The following is a 19886-nucleotide window of genomic DNA, read 5'->3' on the forward strand; positions in this document are numbered from 1 at the left end:
TCTTTCCCCTCCTTTTCCATCTACAAATCCCCCTCGCTCCCCCCTTTTTATACTTAACTAACAGTTTCTAACACCACATTCTACTGTTTTGACACTCCAGGCCTCTTGCAACAAATAACAAAGTGGCAGTATCTGCTCTCTTCCTAAGCTTATCCAGTCTATAGCTAAACTAAATATTCTCAGCCCACAACTAACCCATTATCCCCAGCCTTTGTAATATCTATTTACTTCTGATAGAATCCAAGGATTCCAACAGCCATCCAGCCTCTGTTTAAAAGCCTCCAAAAAGGGAGGCTCCAACCACCATTCTCTGACAGCTCTTACTGTCAGATAGTTCTTCCTAATGTTTAATGGAATCTCTTTCCCTGTACTTTGCACGATCCATTGCTCCGTGTCATAGTCCCTGGAGCAGCAGAAAACAAGGTCATAACTGCTCAGCCTTTGCAAACTAATTTGTATTTATCCATTATTTCATTATTAATTATTGTCATCATCAAGAAAAACAATGTGATTTTTATTACTAAAAAAGCAAGAGCAGGGTTGCAATAGTGAACTGAAAGTCAGGCACAAAAGCACAATGCAGGCCATGTCTACTCAGAAGCCAGTTTTATTAAGCTCAATGTGGTTTCCTTTCAGGACAGTAGTTGTTGGATTGTAACCTCCTTCATGAAAGAGTGTATGGGGGCATTGCAATGCCGTTTTGAATCTTGAGCGTACCAGGTTCTTCCACAGCAAAACATGGACACACAAAATCTTGGAAGAGGCTGTGGAAAGTGTACAGGTGTTGCATGATATCGGTGTTAAAAAAGGAGAGAGTTCCTTTGTCATAATCCAGCAGAAGGCCAATTCTGGAAGGTGGGATGGTAATCTTGATGTCTGGTGTCATGCCATTGTTCAGAAATTCATAGGTATGCCTATGAAAAATAGAGAGAGAGAGAGAGAGAGGTTCTTGAAACCTCAGAACCTTATAATTATTTCCCCTTTCCTTTTTCTTTTCCACTTGGGTGAAGAGCCCATTTTAAAAACTAAAATTGAAAAGAATATAAAATGGGGAAAGGGGGTGTGTGTCAAAAATATATATGCAAAATATAGTCCTGGGTTAGACATATATTTTTATATAAGATGGTCAAAATTCAAAAATAAAATGTATATAATACAAATTTATGTAGATAAAGTAGTTAAAATACTTTGGCCATATTGATACTGAGGATTTATTGTCCTGAGCTAAGAATGCAAGTCTTGCTTCTGCAATGAGGATATAATAATTATAATTAAAATAATTATAATTATTTATTTCTTACCCACCGCTTCCCATGGATCGAGGCATGGGATTGAGGTTATGGACTGAGGTTATGCAAAATCCAAATCATATGTACCACTTAAATTTTAAGTCAAAGGAATATAATTTACAAGTATCTAAGCAAGTATAAAATAAAAGCTTTTGGTAGTACAGTGCAATGCATCTAGTCAGAAGGAAATGACCATAGGACATGTCCACTTATATACCACAAGAAAGCATTGGCATCTTTGGCAAGAATTGAATGCACTTTCTGATGTGATCTCAGATTGAACCAAGGAACACGTGGTGCTCAGTTGTGTGTCTTCCTCCAACATTTTATTTATTTACAAAATGGAGTTACAGAAACTGCAGTATGGACTGGAATGCTTTGCAGATGGCCCAAACATTGGTCTAATTCTGTTTTTAAAATGGGGGGAGAGCTTTGGAAGCCTTTGGAAGGGCTTTGGGAAGTGGTTTGAGGGTACACTCACATCCTAGAGCCTCTGTGGGTGCTCATCTTTGAGGCAGGGTTTCCACTTTTTGCATTCATAAGGGCCCTGCCCCACCTAATCTATGGTCCTGGCAGTAATATTCAATGGAGATATGTCATAGTATCTACAGGATAGGAAACAACTCTAATTTATCCCTGTTAATTACAAGAATACAGCCAGTGTTCTCCTGTCATACAATAACTGATTCTCCATATTTTGACTTAAGCAATTTAGAAATAGGAAAGGATCTTTGTGCATCACTCATGAGAATCATACATCCCTTCAGATGTTGCTGGACTCCAACTCCAGTCATTTCTAGCCAGGCAGCCAATGGTGCGTCTTTTGTACTGGAAATGCATTAGTTTCCAAGATTCTGAACACTCACATACATTACTACAATAAGATACACTTTATTGGTGGTAAATCATGCAGAATATAGACATATTTAATCTCTTTGCTGGTGGAGTCCAGCATTACCTCACAGTCAATAGTAGATTTGGATCCCCAAACTAATTCATGTCCAAGCTATCCCCAACCAGGATTCCTGATCCCTGGTTATATGGGGAGTCTGGGATGGCGAGGAGGGCAAAGAAAGATGGACTTCCAAGGGTTATATAGTGCAGAAGCAAACAAAGAAAATCAGTATGCATCATCTCCCTCCCATAGCTATGAGAGCGGTGCAAGCAGGTTAGCAACAGCAAGAGCAATTACATTTCTATACTGCTTAATACAGCACTCAGTAGTCTCTTAGCGGTTTACAACTGTAAGATAATTGCCCCAACAAACTGGGTACTCATTTTAGCAACCTACAGAAGGATGCAAGGCTGAGTCAACCCTGGAGTCCTGGGATCGAACACAGAACCTTGTGGTTGCAATGTTGGTTGCAGTACTGGCATTTAACTATCAGGGCTCCCTGAAAAATCACTTCCTTGGTCTATTCTCAGTGTTCATATCTTTTCCCAGATTAAACAGCCAAGTCAATAGATGAAACAAAACCACTAATGCAAATCAACCCTTTCAGGCTGTTAGTGTCTGCCCATGATAAAACAGCTGTTAATGTCTGGCTATGATAAAAACAAAAATAAAAATCCAGTCATAATGCTAACAAGGGGGTGAAGCGGATGGCCATGAAGCTCTAGCCCCGATCAGACCAGGACTGCAATGACCACATGGTCTGTTCCCAAAGCAGATCTCCACTGCAGTCCCAAGCCGTGCCAGCCAGAAGTTCATCTAAATTGACTTCTTTTTAGACTGGCTTTTTGAAGCTTGGCACAGCCTAGCAGTGGCTCCGGACCACTTTAGGGGTGTGCATCATCTAAATGCTATGCCCCAAAAGTGGCCAGAAGCCACTTTATTTGTCCTGTCTGTTTTGGGCCAAGAACTCTAAAACCCATTTTCCTGGTAGCAGAAGGCCCTCTTTCAGTGAGAGATAGTGAGAGTTGCAGTTCAACAACATCTGGAAAGCTAGAAAGTCTCCATCCCTGAGAGATACAAAGCATGACGACACCCTGTCTGTTACACACTTTACTGGACAATCACAGTGAAAGGACAAGGGTATTGGGGTTGTACCTGCAAGCAGTAACAGTGTGCCTCATGCACCAGGAGGAATGGCTCATGCCCAAGTAGCTGTCCCGTGGTGCATTTTCAAAAGCCACGCCAACACGATATTCAATATTTTCATCAACATCTACTTCCCAGTAATGTTTTCCTCGAAATGGTATTGGGTTTCCCAATATTGCAATGGATCTGGCAAAAAGGAAATCGTTTTAAATCATTTTCTTATCTTTTTAAATGGATTTTTACAATAGGAACTAAAAAGTAATAGAAAAGTAATGGGTAACATAATGGCTGTTTTGTAATAAATAATGTTTTTCATAAAATGAACAAAATCTGGGCTAGAATCCTGCTTGGAACTTACATTTTTATAAATGGACTTAGATCTGTGGGGATTAGAACTGGGCAGTGCCATAACATTTGTATCAAGTATAGGACTGCTGTTAAGGGCGCCAGCAAAGTGACTGGTGTGCAATGGACCAATGCACATAGGTCCTGTTGTGCATTAATCCCATTTTGCACCGGGACACCAGCTAAAATGTGCCAATGTGCATCAGGATATTCTTGCCAGTGTCCCATAACTCATTGTTGCAATTCACCAACAGGGTTTCTTAGCACCTCTATACAAGGTACATAACATACATAACAGAGGATTCTGGCCCTGCTTTGCAATGTTAACAACTGGTACTTCTTCATGCTTTGCAACACATTAAATTACCTGAAAAACATAGCTTTTGAAAGTCTGAAGGAAGGAGAACATTAAAGACCTTCACCGGCATGTTTAGTAGCTGGGCAAATTCAGTTTCCTGATTTCCAAATTTACCTTCTCTTGGAATGTGATCAATGTGATCTACTCTCTCTTAGGGCAGTAGGCAAATAAGATTATCACCTAAGTTGGCCTCATTATCTCTCACTTTTCAGTGGAATTGATTCATTCGCTCTCTATAAACATTATCCCCAATTGTCAGCTGTGTGCTGAAAAAAAGGAAAGATTTTTTGGCATGCACGCATGCATGCCCGATGACATGTAAGCTAGGGTTGCTATAGCAATCACAGTGATTTTTAGAATCAAGTGGGAAGGAGAACTGGGAAACACCCACCCACTCACACACCTCTAGAAGGACTGGTGTAAAATGACAGATTTCTACTAGGCAGCATTGTGTAACAATGTTCAGCCCCATAGGGTCAGAGGTAGGAGCACAGAGTTCTGATGCGTCTGATACTGATCCTCTTTCTTGTATTTCAGACTCTCTGTTGGTCATTCAGATCAGAACATGAGGGTGTCTTATATATCATGGAACCAAGGTGGAATCGATTGAAGAGGAAAATGTAATAAAAAGCACAGTGTGAAGAATATACATTCAGAGATGCTACACAGACAATGAGTCAGCTCCTCTTGGCAGAATGGCCATGGTGCAATTATCTGTTAAAAAACTAGTCTTCTTTTGCCTAGAAAAATAAATAATCTTGTGCAGTTCTAAAGTAAAATGAGGAAGCAGAAAAGGTGATTCATCTGTTGATTTGGGAAAGCACACGTTTTCTGACCCCCTTTGGCCTGCAAGACTCTGGTATCAGCTGAAGATCTGGAGTCCACACAAGCACAGACCTTCTAACAACCCTGATTTGATATGCGCTTTCCCAAATAATCTTCTGTCATCCTATATTTTCAGCTGCTTTTAAATTGTCCCAGTTTCTCTCACCTCCTTCCATTTTCTCCCTCCAGTTTACTGGAAACTGAGTTCAAAAGTGCAAGAGGAGCAGAGGGTGAAGAATCTTGCCTTTTCCAGTAGACTTAGGCAAAAGCAAAATGCTGCAATTTCTAGTTGTTTGTGTGTTCTTCCTTATTAATAACTTTTATCATCTTGACCACCCTCTGATGTTGCTTGGCCATAGGTGTGCCAGTGTTCATTTGTGAAATGTTGGAGGGCATGCTAAGAACCACACACACTTCTCAGGGCTAAGTGATGGGATGTTTAAAACCTCTGCTTCTTGCCCCCTGAAATCTAGGAACTGGAGGAGAGGAATGGGGAAGCCAGTATGGAGCTTGACTAACATAGCACAGCTAACAGGAGAGACCAACATGGGTGTTTTGTAGAGAGATCTTGTAGCACCTTTGAGACTAACTGAAAGAAAGAAGTTGGCAGCATGAGTTTTCATAGAGTCTCATCACACTAGATGAATCCCGCTCAGAAACAAGATTTTAGAAGTAGAAAATACCTCCAAATGCAGGATATTTTCCAGACATGTTTGCACCAAACAGCAATAATGCGAAAATAAAGTGAATGGAAAGTCGAAATGAAAATTATACCTTTTTACTTGCGGGAAGTTCATTTTTGAAAGGGTGTTTTGTATGGATGTGGTGAAAGAGATAGAATAAGAGCTTGGGCCAATTGACTTAAACTTCCCCAGCCCCAGAGAGTCTTCTGGTCGAGTTTGTTTGTCTACAGTGTAGATAATTAGGATACATACAAAAATAGAATAAAAAGCAATACCCCATAATGTAAAGAAGCCAAATTTCAAACATTAAAATACTAGATACAATACTACTGTTATTCTATCCTGGATTATTCCTCCAACTCGGTCCAAGGGACAGCCATTTTAGACTTCCAATAATGTCTCCACCCCGGAATATACAGTATGTACCAGTTTCGAAAGCAAATGGTGAAATAAAATTGCATATAGATTCTATACCTTGTAAAACTGTTTTCACAGAAAGACAAATCACTTCTTGGCCTCTCCGTTTTCCGGCATAAAATTGTCAGTCCATCTTCTAGGACAGACAGGAAAGGGTGTGCTGTCTCCTCATTCAAAGTAAAGGAAGTGCCTGTAAGAGAATGAGAATAACATCATTGGCAGGAATCACTAAAGACCCTTTTGCACTAAGCAACTGTAGCCCTATGGTTCCACTTTAACTGCCATGGTTCCATCCTATGGAATTCTGGGATTTGCAGTATAGGGAGCAGTACTTAGAATCTTCTGCCAGAGAGCTCTAAAGCCTCACAAAACTGCAAATCCTAGCATGCAACCATGACAATCAAACTGGAATAAGAATTCTCCATCTATGTGGCATAAAAGCCCCCCAAATACTTGTAAGCATTCTTGTCAAATGGCTCCCTTTAGTCACAAACCTATAGTGGTGTGAGATTTTTTTCTCTGTGATATGTTCCTATGAGGCTGCATCTGAATACTGGAAGTGCATTGTTGAGACATGCAATGTATGTTTCTCACCCACTCATAAGTCTCCCTTCTACAGAACTTTTGGACTACTACTCTTTGTCAGCTAGTGTAGCTGGTGGATTCTGGGACCTGTAGTCCAAAAATAGTTTTCTTAAATGCCGGTTCACCAGGAAGTATGGATAACCTTTGGCCCTCCACATGATTCAGATAAGTCCCTTAAAATTGACTATCCTAGGTGGAAATGGGGGAAAGGGGAAACTAAACAATACAGATATGGACACCTGGCCTGACAACAGTACATGTGAAGGGGATCTAGGAGTCCTAGTAGACCGCATGTTGAACGTGAGTCAACAGTACAATGCAGCAGATAAAAAATTCAAGGTTATTCTAGTCTGCATCAAAGGAAGTATAGATAGTGTCTAGATCGAGGGAAGTAATAGTGCCACTCTATTCCGCTTTGGTCAGGCCTCCCCTGGAATACTGTGTCCAGTTCTGGGCATTATAACTCCAAAAGGATGTGGATAAAGCAAAAAACAAACAAAAAACCAAAACCACAGTGTGTCCAGAGGAGGGTGATGAAAATGATGAAAGGTCTAGAAACCATGCCCTATGAGGAGCAACTTAGGGAGCTGGGTATGTTTACCCTGGAGAAGAGAAGGTTAAGAGGTGATATGATAGCCCTGTTTAAATATTTAAAAGGATATTATACTAAAGATGGAGTAAGTTTGTTTTCTACTGCTCCAGAGAACAGGACCCAGAGCAATGGATTCAAACTACAGGAAAAGAGATTCCAGCTCAACATTAGGAAGAACTTTCTCACAGTAAGAGCTGTTCAAGAGTGAAACACACTCCATCAGAGTATGGTGGAGTCTACTTCTTTGGAGGTTTTTAAACAGAGGTTGGATGGTCATCTGTCAAGAGTGCTTTGATTTTGTATTCCTGCACGGCAGGGGATTGGAATAGATGGCCCTTGAGGTCTCTTCCAATTCAATGACTATGATTCAGAAGGCCAAAGGCCCCCATTACACTAAGTTCAGCTGTTAGAAATATTCTACAATTTAGATCATACAGGCAATTTTGCCAGTATAAATACTAGTTATTGTTTGCTATGGGGACTAAATACCCATATCTTGGAAACTAAGCAGGATCAGTCCTGGTCAGTATTTGGATAGGAGGACTTGGATAGGCAATGTCAGTACTTGGATGGGCAATGAATCCCAGGTGCTATAGGTGATATTTCAGAGGAAGGAACTGGCAAAACCACCTCTTGAGTGTTCCTTGCCTAAGAAAACCCTATGAAAGTCATGCGGTCACCATAAATCACATGGTTTATTGTTCTTGTAACCTGTGCTAAAGATGGAGACAGTGTCACTCCTCTCGCTAGAACCGCCTGTATTGAGGGCTTTCACAGAGATGATGTAATTCTGTTGTGGTTCCAGTTGAATCAGAGTTTCACAGTTTGGAATTCCAACAATGGACCTAGAGAAAAAGAGAAAGAAATCTGTGAATCAGTATTGATTCCCCTTCTTCCCCAAAAAGCAGCAAAAGAAAGGTGATCCCCTGCATATACAAAGGGCCTACTGTACATTGTGAACAATCTAAAGGAAAGCTACCACCAATAAATCCTACTCTCTTAATCATAGCAGACAATCTGAATAACTCAACTCATGAAAACGTATGGCCAACATTAGTCCCATTGATGTCAGTGGATCTATTCTGAGTACAAATAAATGTGGCCTAAATCCAATATGCAAGTATGACAGGGAATTTCTAAAATCAGTAACAGCATACATTCAGGACTTAAAGCAAAACCTAAACATAGCAGTAGTAAAAGTAAAAGATGTCGGCCAAGATCCTGTATCAAACACGTAGCTGTGATAGCTATGCTTTAACTCCCCATGACCCCTGAAACCCACCTTAAAAGCCATTCTGCCATTTGGAGCAATGGAGGTCTGTGCCACTGCCAAGCAGGGTGCTGCAGAATGACATGACCAGTCCTCTCTTGCCAGAAAGCAAAACTGTCACAACCTCAATAATTGGTGGGAAGAGGCCGGTAAAATCATCCTGCAGCACTCCACTTGGCAACAGCCTAGACTTCCATCACTCCAGATGGCTGGCTGGCTTTTAAGGTGGGTTACAGGGTCACTCACAGTCATAGCAATAGTGCTACGATTGTAAATAAGAACACAAAACAGTTACAATTCAACATCCCCATAGCAGACCTTATGTTGTGCTGACCCATATACCATCCCACCAACTTACTTTATAGCCCCAACGCTGTTTCACACAGGCATTCTCACTTCAACATGGGTCGGCAAGATTGGAAAAGGTTTGGCTACCCCCATTGGGTTCCTCCAGAGGTTTCAGCACTTCTGTAACCATTTTGTGTTTGGCTTCTCCAATCCTGCTGCCACTGAATGCCTGTATGAAGTGACTTCAGTGCTTTAAAGTAAGTCAGGAAAGGGGGCTTTGGGCACTATATGGAGGAGAAGACAGGAATACCAACCTCCACAGGGCCTGAAAAATCAGATCCACATGCAAAAGGGACATGTACGCATGCATCTGTCCCAACCCAAATTTGTCCGCAATATCCTAAGTCTAACTTATGACATCATAACTATCAGGATAATAGCAATTATATATCAAAAGTAAAAGCAATAAAAATAGGTGTTGGAGATATGGTTGAATAATGTGTCTTCAGTTCCTGGCAAAAGACATACAGAACACCTTCCTTTGTTTTCCCTCAAATGCCAGGACTTTTTCAAAAATGTGACAAGGTTTCAAAGAAAGCACATGCTTATCAAACACTTCACTACTCACTCTGTAATAAAGTTCTCATCCTCTCCATCTGTCAGCCTGGACAATTCAACTGTGTAGGAATCAACAGGGTTGGTATTGCCACATTCCCAGCACACAAGTGCTGCATGTTCACAGCTCTGAATTGCCTTCCTTTTGATAACAGGCGGCAGAGGCGCTAAAACATAAATAATTCATCACATGATATGCCACAAGTCTTTTTTGACTGAAAGTCAACATTGTGCTGGTTGAGGACCATAATAAAGATGAGCTGAATACAAAGTCAACAAGTCTCAGTAGAGGAGCTATCTCAGGTGACAGGTACTGGGATGCAACACTGCCATTCCCTCTGCGTTCCCAGCCATTCCTCCCCCCCCCAGAGAGGACTACTTAGTGTGTAACTTACCAAGTGCTTAGTGAGGAGCTGACCCACCTTTAATTACAGTAATTAAATGAATTGATTAAGGCCCAGTGGAGCAGCCACCTGAAACAGCAGGTATAAATGGGGTACAATAGGGACATTTTTTCTGAGCTCCCAGCCATTGCCTTCTCCTCTCCCCTCTGAGGCCAAAACTACCAGCCAACCTGTGTTATATCTCCTACATTGCCCAGCTCTCCTGGGTCTGCTACCCTGTTGCTCCTGTGAATGTAACGTTCAATTGCCACTCCAAAAAGCTTCAGAATTTACAACATAATGGGTGCTATCTTGCCCTTCATTCCAGGCAGCACGATGTCTGTCCCTGGTGCTTAGTCTTGAGTGAACTGGGCCCCATTTCTATATATATCCATTTCACATAATTCAAAATAAAATATTTCATAAATTGAAGTATAGAATTACTTTACCTGTCATATAAACAGCCCTTTCACTCGATGAACCGACCCCAGCTCTGTTGAGTGCTTTCACCCAAAATTCATACTGCGTATTTGGTGCCAGGTTTGTAACTGTGCAATAGGTTTCTTTCACATTTAGCACAAACTCTGCAGTGGGAATGTACAAGATGCAGGCTGTTATTTTAAGCAGGCATTTCCTCGAGGATCTTCTGAAACAGTAATAATTATACAGTAACAGGTGCACTATTGATGGGAAAGCCATAGCAAGATTGAAGAAATTCAAACCAAACACTTTGTTGTGATTGTTTTTCCACACCTTGTATTGCTAGCAAGATTCTCCCTTTTCTAAAATCAAAAGACATGTTCACAGGCTACATACAACAAAGATTGCTGATCTGGACCTGGGTAGTTTTGCACTCATAACCTTCAACAATCTGTAACTTGGTAAAGTTATTTACAAGTTGGGGGGGGGGAATTATACCAGGGTTTCTGGAGTTACATTGCAGTTCTTGTATTCAAGCATCTTGATTAGCAAGCACTGGAAATAAAGAATATGGAGGGGTCCTATGTAAAAAAAAGAAATGTTTTAAGGCAATTTTCATAAAAGTACTGTTCCTATCCTTGTCATTGTTATATGTTGTTATATGCTTTTAAGTTGTTTCCATCTTATGGCAACCCAAAAGCAAACTGCTGCAAGCTCTCCTAGCTTGCGTGTTCTTCCTTCTTAATAACCTTTGACATGTTGATCATACGCTGACATAGCTTGGCCAAACATGTCTTGGTTTTCATATGTGAAATGTTGGAGGATATGCAATTGCCATGGTTCCATTCTATGGAATTCTGGGATTTGCAGTTTAGAGAAAAGCATTTGCAATTTTTTGCCAGGGAGCTCTAGTGCCTCACCAAACTACAAAATCCCTATCATAGGGCAGTTAAAGTGGTATCACTGCTATAATGGTGTAGTGTAAAAGTCCCTCCACTGTCTGAACTGATTACAGACCCACACAATATTGAAAACCACATAAAAAAGGATGTTGCCAATCCACTTCTTTACCAGCTTGCTCCTCTTTGGATGTATCATTGCTTATTTGTTTGTAGGACAGCTGGTAGCTTTCCACAAGATCTTCTGAAAAGAAACTCCAGCAGACCCGCACAGAGGTACCTGTCGCTGAGTTGGGATCCTGGGGGTTTATGACTGGTGCGCAAGGAGGCAAAGGAGCTGACAGAAGGAAAGGAAAAATCTGTTTATAGATTTTATATGGTGGGCACCAAAGATCAGGAAATTTCCATTCTTCAGTGCCACTTAAAATGGCAAAATAGAAAGCTGATTTATACAAACTCAAATTAATTCATCCACTCTGCCCAGGTTGGGAAAACATTTTTCCTTAAATACGTAATCCTTACTGAGTTGGTTTTAGAGTTCCCAGTCTTAGGAGTTTATCACATGGGAGGCAACCTGTGCAGAAACGGGATTTAAACCCCGAAAAAACCCTAAGAAGACAGGCAAAAGCGCAAGTGATTTTCAAACACTTCGGGGTTAACGTAACATGAAACTGGCTAGAAAGTCGACAAAACATAATTCTTTTTACTTTTGAGATTTTCTGGAAGTAAAAAAGAATTGCGTTTTGTTGATTTTCTAGCCGGGTTAACGTCGCGTTAATGCACCTTAACAGTGACGTCATCTGAAAACCAATTGCACTTTTGCATGTCTTTTCTACTTTCTGCCTGGTTTAATGTTAGATTAACCTGGATGTTGTCTAATAATAAATCTGTTTTCGTGGGTTTTTTCCACTTTAAATCCCATTTTCCAATGGGATCCCTCACGTGTAATAAACTCCTTTGATATTTTGCCCTTAAAATTTTCTATACTTCTCCTATGCCTGCTGATATTGCTCTCTTGCATATCTTTTGGCTGCCTGAGTAATAGCATACTCAACATAAATGTCAGAAAAAATGAGAGCTGATCATCATTCCTTCAATCTATGACACTCCCCTTAAGAACTCTTGCTTGTCTGAGGAAATGGCAAACATATTCCATTATTGCAATAGTGGAATCCTATTCTCAGCATGTATACTCAGAGTTAAATCCCACCTTAGTGAAATAATAGGCAGTTTCTACTTACTCCTACTATACATCTGAAACAAGAGTAAATATATGACAATACCTGGGAGACAATCAACAGAATCCATTAGTTGTTGAACATCAGAGAACTCTATGACTCTGGCTTCATAGTCTGTTGGTGTTGAGAGGTCTACATCCAAATCTTTTTTCAAGAATTTCTCCAATCTGTAAAAACCACAAAAAATGCAGAACATTTGTGCTATGGTGCATCCTATTAAATTGTATGCTATTCTATTGTTACAACACATACCCACTTTTGTTGAGGCAATACTCTAAGCAACTTATGAAACAAGCAGCAACATAATCAAACGACATTAAAACTACAAATTAAATATAGCAATATAGTAATAAAGGTATTTGACATATTAGTCTTGAATATGCTAATAAGAAAAAAATATATTAAAAATTCAACACTCAATATTACCTGCCCATGGTAGCTACAGCAGTCTGAGGAAAAGGGAAGGAAAGAATGAGAGAGGTTAACAGTGGGAATATATCGCAGATATGTGTATGTATTAATATATATAGAGAGAAAGAGGCACAGAGAGAGAGAAAGAGAGCACTGTATTGTATTAAAGCTACTATTCATGTTTACCAAGAAATAGGTAGGTCCTACTTGTTTGTGCTGGTTACCAAACATACACAAGACTGCAGTCATCTGTTGTTGTTTTTTTAATGCAAAGCTTCTTAAACTGTGGGTTTCCCCATCAGACAGGGTGACTTCTTAGTTGGCTCCACAGCCGGAAAGGTAAGGAGCATGAGGAAGGCTGGTTTTGCCATGGAGTTTCTTACAAACTGTGGAAAACAATGGCTCTTTATCCCAAAGTGATATCAGATCCTCCAGATCTGTATCTGCACAGGCAGGATTGGGCACAATCCTGCCCCTGTTTTTTTGGCCTGCATCATCTGCACTAGATGATACAAGGCCAGGGGTAAACCAGGCCATTTCGCCCATGCAGACAACCCCTTACTTTTATAATCTCAAAGATAATTTTTACAAAATGATGTTTAAATGGTGCATGACCATAGATGGCTATGGGTCTGAGCAGATGGAGGAAAAAACCCAGCTTTCCTCTGGGGTTTCCCAGTTTGCAGGAAGAACTTGGTGCCTTCATCTCCAGCCCCTGTAACAAGCTGAACATTGATGGGCAGTCCACACTGCTCACTTTTTTCTCCTAGCACAAACTGGCCAAAATGGGGCATTTATGGGTACAAGCTGCACTGTGCCATTTTTATCCAGCAGCTTTTCAAAAATGAGATTTTGTTGTTTTTGAAAAGTTGCTGGATAAGTGTGGCTGGGATCCAGGCTGCATACGGGTTGCATTTGCCTGACTATTGGTGAGTGTGATAACACCCGGTTTTAAAATTAAATGCATATTTATCCCATTGGGGATAAGGCGCTTTAAAAGCAGTATGATAAAATATGGTACACATACACATTTCCTTACCTGTATTGTATCCACTTTATTTGCACCCTGTCCCAGGTCCTCTATTGTTTCCATCAGTTCTTTGCAGGTATCCAGGTTTTCACCACAGCTGACCAGTTGCTCATACAAGGCTTCCAGCTTCTCCTTCTTTTCTTCCCCCAAAACCTGCATCATTTCCTCATATCTTTGTTCAAGGATCTGCATCATATCATCATAACGCCTCTCAAATTTGTGCTCCTCCCTGGCAAAATTCTCCTGGAAAGAATTTTTAGGTTGGATTATGCTTGGATAGAGTTTATCATCAATGTTCCATGGAAGGCTCTCACATGATTCCAGCCATTATTTTTTGGAATTACATCTCCCAGATTCCTTCAGGCAACTTGGCCACTGGACATTCATTCTAGCAGATTCTGGAGTTTATAGTTAGAAAACAGAGGAATGTTTCTAACTCTGGTATGCTGGGGAACATACCATTTCTCTAGTCCAGACGTTAGAAATAGCAAGACAACGGTAGAAAGTCAGTGATTTTTGATGCATACCCATAGTTAAGGCTGGCTTCTTTATGGCCAATTTCTATGTAAAATTCACATCTATAGAGCCTACTCTTTTCCCCAACATTTCAGAGATGAAACCCAAGATACATGTGGCCAAGCAACATGAGAGTGTGGTCAAGATGTCAAAAGTTTTTAATTATGAAAAGCACATAAGATAGGAGAAGCTGCAGCAGTTTGCTTTTGCTTGTGACTACTGAGAAGGGCAGGAAGCTGCACCAAATCAATGATCCAGTCCTAAGGACTGGAGCACAGCTTTGGTGCAGCTTCTGGATTCTTGGGATGCATGTATTATTTAAACAGCATACCTCCAAAGTGACCTGAAGCAGCTTTATTTTGGCCTGTCTGTATCGGGCCTAAGATTATCAAAGGACTAGAAACAGAGCCTTATGAGAAACACCTTACAGAGCTGGCTATATTTAGCTTGAAGGAGAGTCGACTGGCAGATGACATGATAGCTATCTTTAAATATCTGGAGAGATGTCATTTAGAGTATTGGAGCAAGCTTTTGTTCTGCTGCTTTAGAGACTAGAACATTAAGTAATGGATTCAGATTTCAAGAAAAGAGATTCCACCCAGACATTAGAGTTTCTTGACAATAAGACCTGTTCTGCAGTGGAATGGACTGCCTTGGAGGATGGTGGACTCTCCATCTTTGGAGATCTTTAAACAGTTTGGGTAGGTATCTTTCACGAGTGCTTTAGTAATCCTAATCGGGAGAAAAATCCTTGCTTCAAACTTCTCACTTCCTTGAGAAGTAATGTGCACATAATAAATTCAAGAGCTTAAACCAGGCTGGAATGGTTCTCTCTTTCATTGAAAACTATTCTGGTCATTAATGGTTGGATATGTTTTACCTCTACTGTGATGAAAATCTCTTCCAAATGGCTCGAAAAACTCTCCAGGTGAATGATCTGGTTTTCCAGTTTGCATATGTTTTTCTGAAGCTCATCCTGCCAAAATACAACAGCTTTAGCATGCTATATTATTTTTTAAAGAGAACATTTTCCTCTTCCAGACCACATTATTTTGCATTGTTGCCCTTACCTTTGCAATTTGAACCACACTGACAAGAGGAATGACCTCATGCTCCTCGTGTTCACTACACTGTGTATCAAGGGCTCTAACTGGAACGCAGCAAGTAATACAGTACGTATCCATGCCTTTGAAGGACTCTTTGTTTTCTATGTTGTAACTAGAGATAGTTTTGAGATCATCATGGTCATTTTCATTGCTTGCTGTCTCATTGTCTGGGTGTTGATCCCCAAAATCCCCACTAGAGATTGTGGGTTTTTGTGAGGCTTGAGGCTTCATGTTTTCCTGCACAGCCAGATCTCGTCTTCGAAAAGGTTCTGAAAACATTTCTAAATCTTCAGTTGAGTCATAAAGTTCAAGATGATACAATCTGGGGCCTTCTTGCTCATTGCCTTCAGACTGTGACTCCATTGGGGTAACTGGAATACTGGCTGCCAATCTAGCACGCTGAAGGGCTTCTTGGATTAAGAGCAGGAGAGACACCATATGCTACGAGATCTTCAGGACAAGGCAAGGAAAAGCTGTATAGGAAAAGGTCACAGGAAGGGGAGGGAGAAGCAATATAGGGACTTTAGTAATCCATAGCATAGCTCTGCTGGTTTGATAGATCAAAAACAGAGCCCTGCAGCATCTTAAAAATGAAAGTATGATCTAGTCTATTTACCTACCTGATTCTCCTAAGTCCAAGAATGGGAGAGAGAGATAGCAAAACTGGTTCAAAATTAGGGTTGCCTAGCCTCAAGGTGTCAACCAAAGTCTTGGGGAACTGCTGTGCTTCTCTGGATTGCCAAGTGAGGAGACAAATCTCAGACTGAGTGGCACTGGAAGAGAAGATCATATTTTTGTTCATGAGCTGACCTAAAAACCTCAGCATCCATTCCTGACCATTGCCACCAGACTCCAGTGCTCTTTGGTTTAACACGAAGGTGTTTGTACGTGTGTTTGTTGTTGTTGTGTGCCTTAAAGTCATTTCTGACTTGTGGCGACCTTGAGGTGAGCCTGCCATGGGGTTTTCTTGCCAAGATTTGTTCTGATGATTTTTTGCCATTGCCTTTCCCTGAGTCTGAGAGTATGTGACTTGCCCATGGTCACCCAGTGGCTTTCGTGGCCAAGCAGGGAATCAAACCCTGGACTAGTCCAACACTCAAACCACTATAGCCAAGAGTGAAAGAATCTCAGGGGGAGATGCTCTTGGGCCCGTTGTGAACCTTTTTGTTTTGCAAGCCTGGCAGCAGTGCTCAAGGGCTAAGTGGGGAAACTCTTCTGAGGTTGGCAGTGAGCCCTCCCCATATGTAATGTATACTCTATAGGGGTGGAAAGGCTATTCAAAAATATTTTTAAATGGTTTGAAAATGGGTTTCTTTAGTGTTGAGAAGATTGAGAAGAATCGTAGATGGGTGAGCATCTTTGCAGTGCAGGACTCATTTGGCATGAAAAACGCATGTTGTGGATGGATTGGTGCACATGCACATGTGGACAACATGCAAGTTTCCTGCATGGAAAATAGCATTTTCTATGTAGAAAACATTTATGCACAGAAAACAATGTTCTTGGCCAGAAGATAGCATTTGCTGGGGAATGGACTTGCATAGAAAAGGCTGTTTTATGAGCAGGAAACTCTCAAGTGGAGTCTCTTTCCTTGGAGGTCTTCAAGCAGAGGCTGGATGGCCATCTGTCGGGGATGCTTTGATTGTGATTTCCTGCATGGCAGGGGGTTGGACTGGATGGCCCCTGTGGTCTCTTCCAACTCTATGATTCTATGAACTGAGAATGACATTTTCTATGCTCCCCACCAACACACACACACATGCATTATTTTGCACAGAATAAGTCCTGAGCAGCAAACAGTCTTTGAAAAGTGCACAGTTTTCAATAGTCATTTCCAAATTATGTGACCCTAAGACCCTCCACTCCATGCAGATGGAAAGATATAAGCCAGTGGGAGAGTGCATCTTTCTTTATGGAGAGTGCCATTATCATACCAGAGCTCACCCCACAAAACTGATCTTATTGCTCAGGGAGGAACAGAGAAGACAAAGGTCCAGCCTCAAGTAGCAAAGGTCCCAAACTGTTGAATCCTGGACTTTCTAGTGGAGCTAGAAATAGGACTGCAGTCACAGATGAAGCAATTACCAATGCTTTTGAATTGTAGCACTAGAAACCTTACATTTAGAAGACCACAAAGTGCCCATCAAGCAAACCTAGCTTTTTATCAAGAATCAAAGAAACATTAAAAAGCATTGCAACCATAAAGGGACAAATTGCATGCTAGAACATGTCTATTCCATTTATTTAAATATGGATACATTATTGTATTACAAAATGTGGATTTCAGAATACCTGTTATAGTATGCAATAAAGTGTTTTCAGTTTTCCCTCTTTTAATCCGCAGTTCATTGGGCTAAAAATCATTAAGCGCTTATATCTTGTAGATCTGTAGAAAAGGTTTAGATTAAATGATATAATATGCCGAACTTTACAAACACTGATGCAGTACATTTAAGTACTGGAGCTTCAGCATCCTATAGCCCATTAAAAACAGATAATATTGCTGTTCAAAAACTTGCCTCGTGTGTTAAGGATCCACAATTCTTCTTACAGCCTAACGATAGCAAACCGCCAGTCTGTTTTTCCTAACAAACATTGTTTTTTTCGTATGACAGTCATTCCCTGCCAGCTTTCCACTGCTGAAACTGAAGCCTTCTTGCTGTAATTCTAGACAGCTGCTTTTTCCGAGAGCAGCATGCCTGTGATGACCCAGAGGAACGAATATATCCTGGCATCAGCTGTTCTTCAAATGATGACCTCCTGAGTGCCATGAAGCAGAATGTCAAATCTGAAACGCTCCTGAGAAAAGCTGGGATCTAAAAGTTTGAAATCTTGCTAGGTCCTTGGACAACAAACCTCTCTTGAATTAAAGAGTGGGAAGAGGGCAGATTTTAGGATTAATTAGCAACTGACTTTCTGAGGACATTGTGAACTAGGAGATTGCAGCCTACATATTGTCTGAAAATGTGGAAATGTCAAATGCTGGTTTTTGAAGCTACAATTTTGGAATAATTATCTATGAGCTAGATATCTATTATTTGTGGAATATAGGTCAGATTAAAGGCTTTATATTAGCATTTTTTAAAATTAAAATTTTATTTTAAAAACTGTACAATGAATAGAACAGTAAAAAATGGTTAAAACCCCACAAAACCTTACAATTATAAAATAAACTTTCAAATACATCACACACACACAGAGTCCTATACAATTTAAGTTGTCTGGAAAAAAATCGGACCATAATGACCACTGGCAAATTGGAGGGTGGACAGTTATAAAATTTGTATCAATATAATCAATAAAAGGAAGCCATTTTTCATAGAAGGATTCTTGGTTTTGTTGTATGTTACATTTCATTTTTAAAAGTAACTTCTCCATTAGCCATTGGCCCCAGACCCTTTTCTACCAATTATCTAGGGACACAAGTCCTATTTTCCAAGATTTGGCCACTTTAAGTTGAGCTGAAAGGCTTTATATTAGGAATTGATCTAGTGGGTGTGTTAAATTATTTAAAGGGACGTATGGATAAAGGAGGACAGGGAGGTCCCAAATCGACAAAAGGGGGACAGGGACATGCTAGGTACAATAGAATAGGACCATCAAATCAGGGGGATTTATAGAAATTCTAATTTCTAGTTCTTCAATTGATTAAATGGAGATATGCTGATGCAGATATGGAGGGGGAATAAAGTCAAGGCATTGCCTCCCCAGAAGAATTCTGCCCTCCACTAGTTTTCCTTTGTTTCCAACATTTCTAGCATTGCAGAAATTCAGACACAGAAAATTGTTCAAGCCTAGATCTTTGAAATTTGTTATGTTTGCATTCCCTTGAAAACTCCATCTGCCTCTTTTCTTTTCTTCTTCATTGTATTTCTAAATACTCAGCTGGAGGAGGTTACTGCAATGCTAGAGGTTTGGGGAGTGAAAGAACATTTCTTACTGTGGGGGCAAGGCCCTGATTTATCTCCTCCCTCATAGTTACATCCCCCCCCCCCGGTAGAAAAATGTTACACAACGCATTTGTAGCACAATTGCACCAACTAGTTCTGTTTTTGACTTTTCCGTATTGCTGACAGAGAAGGCTCAACGTCTCACAAAACTACACTTTCCAGGATTCCCTAGCATTGAGCCAGGGCAGTTAATGTGGTCTCAGACTGGATTATTTCTGCAGTGTGTTTTGGACCCTCTCTCAGAGAGCTCTGGTGCCACAGCAAACTACCTGGGATTCTATAGCATTGAGACATGGCACTCAAAGTGGCATCAAATCAGATTATTTCTGCAATGCGGATGCAGCTTTTAACTGCTATGGCTCAATGCTGGGAATTGTACAGTGGACCCTTGTTATACGCTGGGGTTTGGTTCCAAGATCCACCGTGTATAACAAAATCCATGTATGCTCAAGTCCCATTAAATATAATGACATAGCAAAATGGTGTCCCTTATAAAAAATGGAAAACCAAGGTTTGATATTTGAAATGTATATATATTTTGAACATTTTCAAACCGTGTATGCTTGAATCCGTGTATAAAAAATCCGTGTATAAGAAGGGCTGACTGTACTTCGCTTTTGGCAGC

At 40.6% G+C, this 19886-nt stretch overlaps 1 protein-coding gene across 5 annotated transcripts; it reads right to left on the reverse strand.

The window, feature by feature from the left end:
* Positions 1-548: 548 nt before the first annotated feature.
* Positions 549-17986, reverse strand: FSD2 (fibronectin type III and SPRY domain containing 2). 5 transcript variants are annotated; one of them, XM_089539011.1, is made up of 14 exons: positions 17831-17984; positions 15932-16084; positions 15276-15784; positions 15086-15181; positions 13699-13932; positions 12675-12697; positions 12294-12415; positions 11183-11347; positions 10141-10275; positions 9322-9475; positions 7847-7980; positions 6016-6148; positions 3340-3516; positions 549-914 (listed from the first exon to the last, which is right to left on the reverse strand). In XM_089539011.1, exons 3-14 carry the CDS (start codon positions 15747-15749, stop codon positions 665-667), a joined length of 2097 nt encoding a protein of 698 aa, XP_089395137.1. In that variant the 5' UTR covers positions 15750-15784; positions 15932-16084; positions 17831-17984; the 3' UTR covers positions 549-664. The 5 variants fall into 5 exon arrangements, with proteins under 5 accessions (XP_089395137.1, XP_089395138.1, XP_089395139.1 ...); XM_089539012.1 differs by lacking the exon at positions 17831-17984 and adding an exon at positions 17604-17693; XM_089539013.1 differs by lacking the exon at positions 15932-16084.
* Between the last annotated feature and the right edge of the window lie 1900 nt (positions 17987-19886).

This window comes from Sceloporus occidentalis, unplaced genomic scaffold, assembly GCF_023333645.1.
Source record: "Sceloporus occidentalis isolate IW3139 unplaced genomic scaffold, rSceOcc1.0.p SCAF_9, whole genome shotgun sequence".
Lineage (NCBI taxonomy): Eukaryota > Metazoa > Chordata > Lepidosauria > Squamata > Phrynosomatidae > Sceloporus > Sceloporus occidentalis.

What these genes read in the sequence shown, in the direction of transcription:
- FSD2 (XM_089539013.1), bottom strand. Translation starts at nt 15,749, where the DNA reads ATGGTGTCTCTCCTGCTCTTAATCCAAGAAGCCCTTCAGCGTGCTAGA. An exon ending in ATAAAGTGGATACAATACAG is followed by an intron (nt 12,698 to 13,698) that starts GTAAGGAAATGT and finishes CCTTTTCCTCAG; the next exon opens with ACTGCTGTAGCTACCATGGG. An exon ending in ATCCAAAGAGGAGCAAGCTG is followed by an intron (nt 10,276 to 11,182) that starts GTAAAGAAGTGG and finishes TTCCCACTGCAG; the next exon opens with AGTTTGTGCTAAATGTGAAA.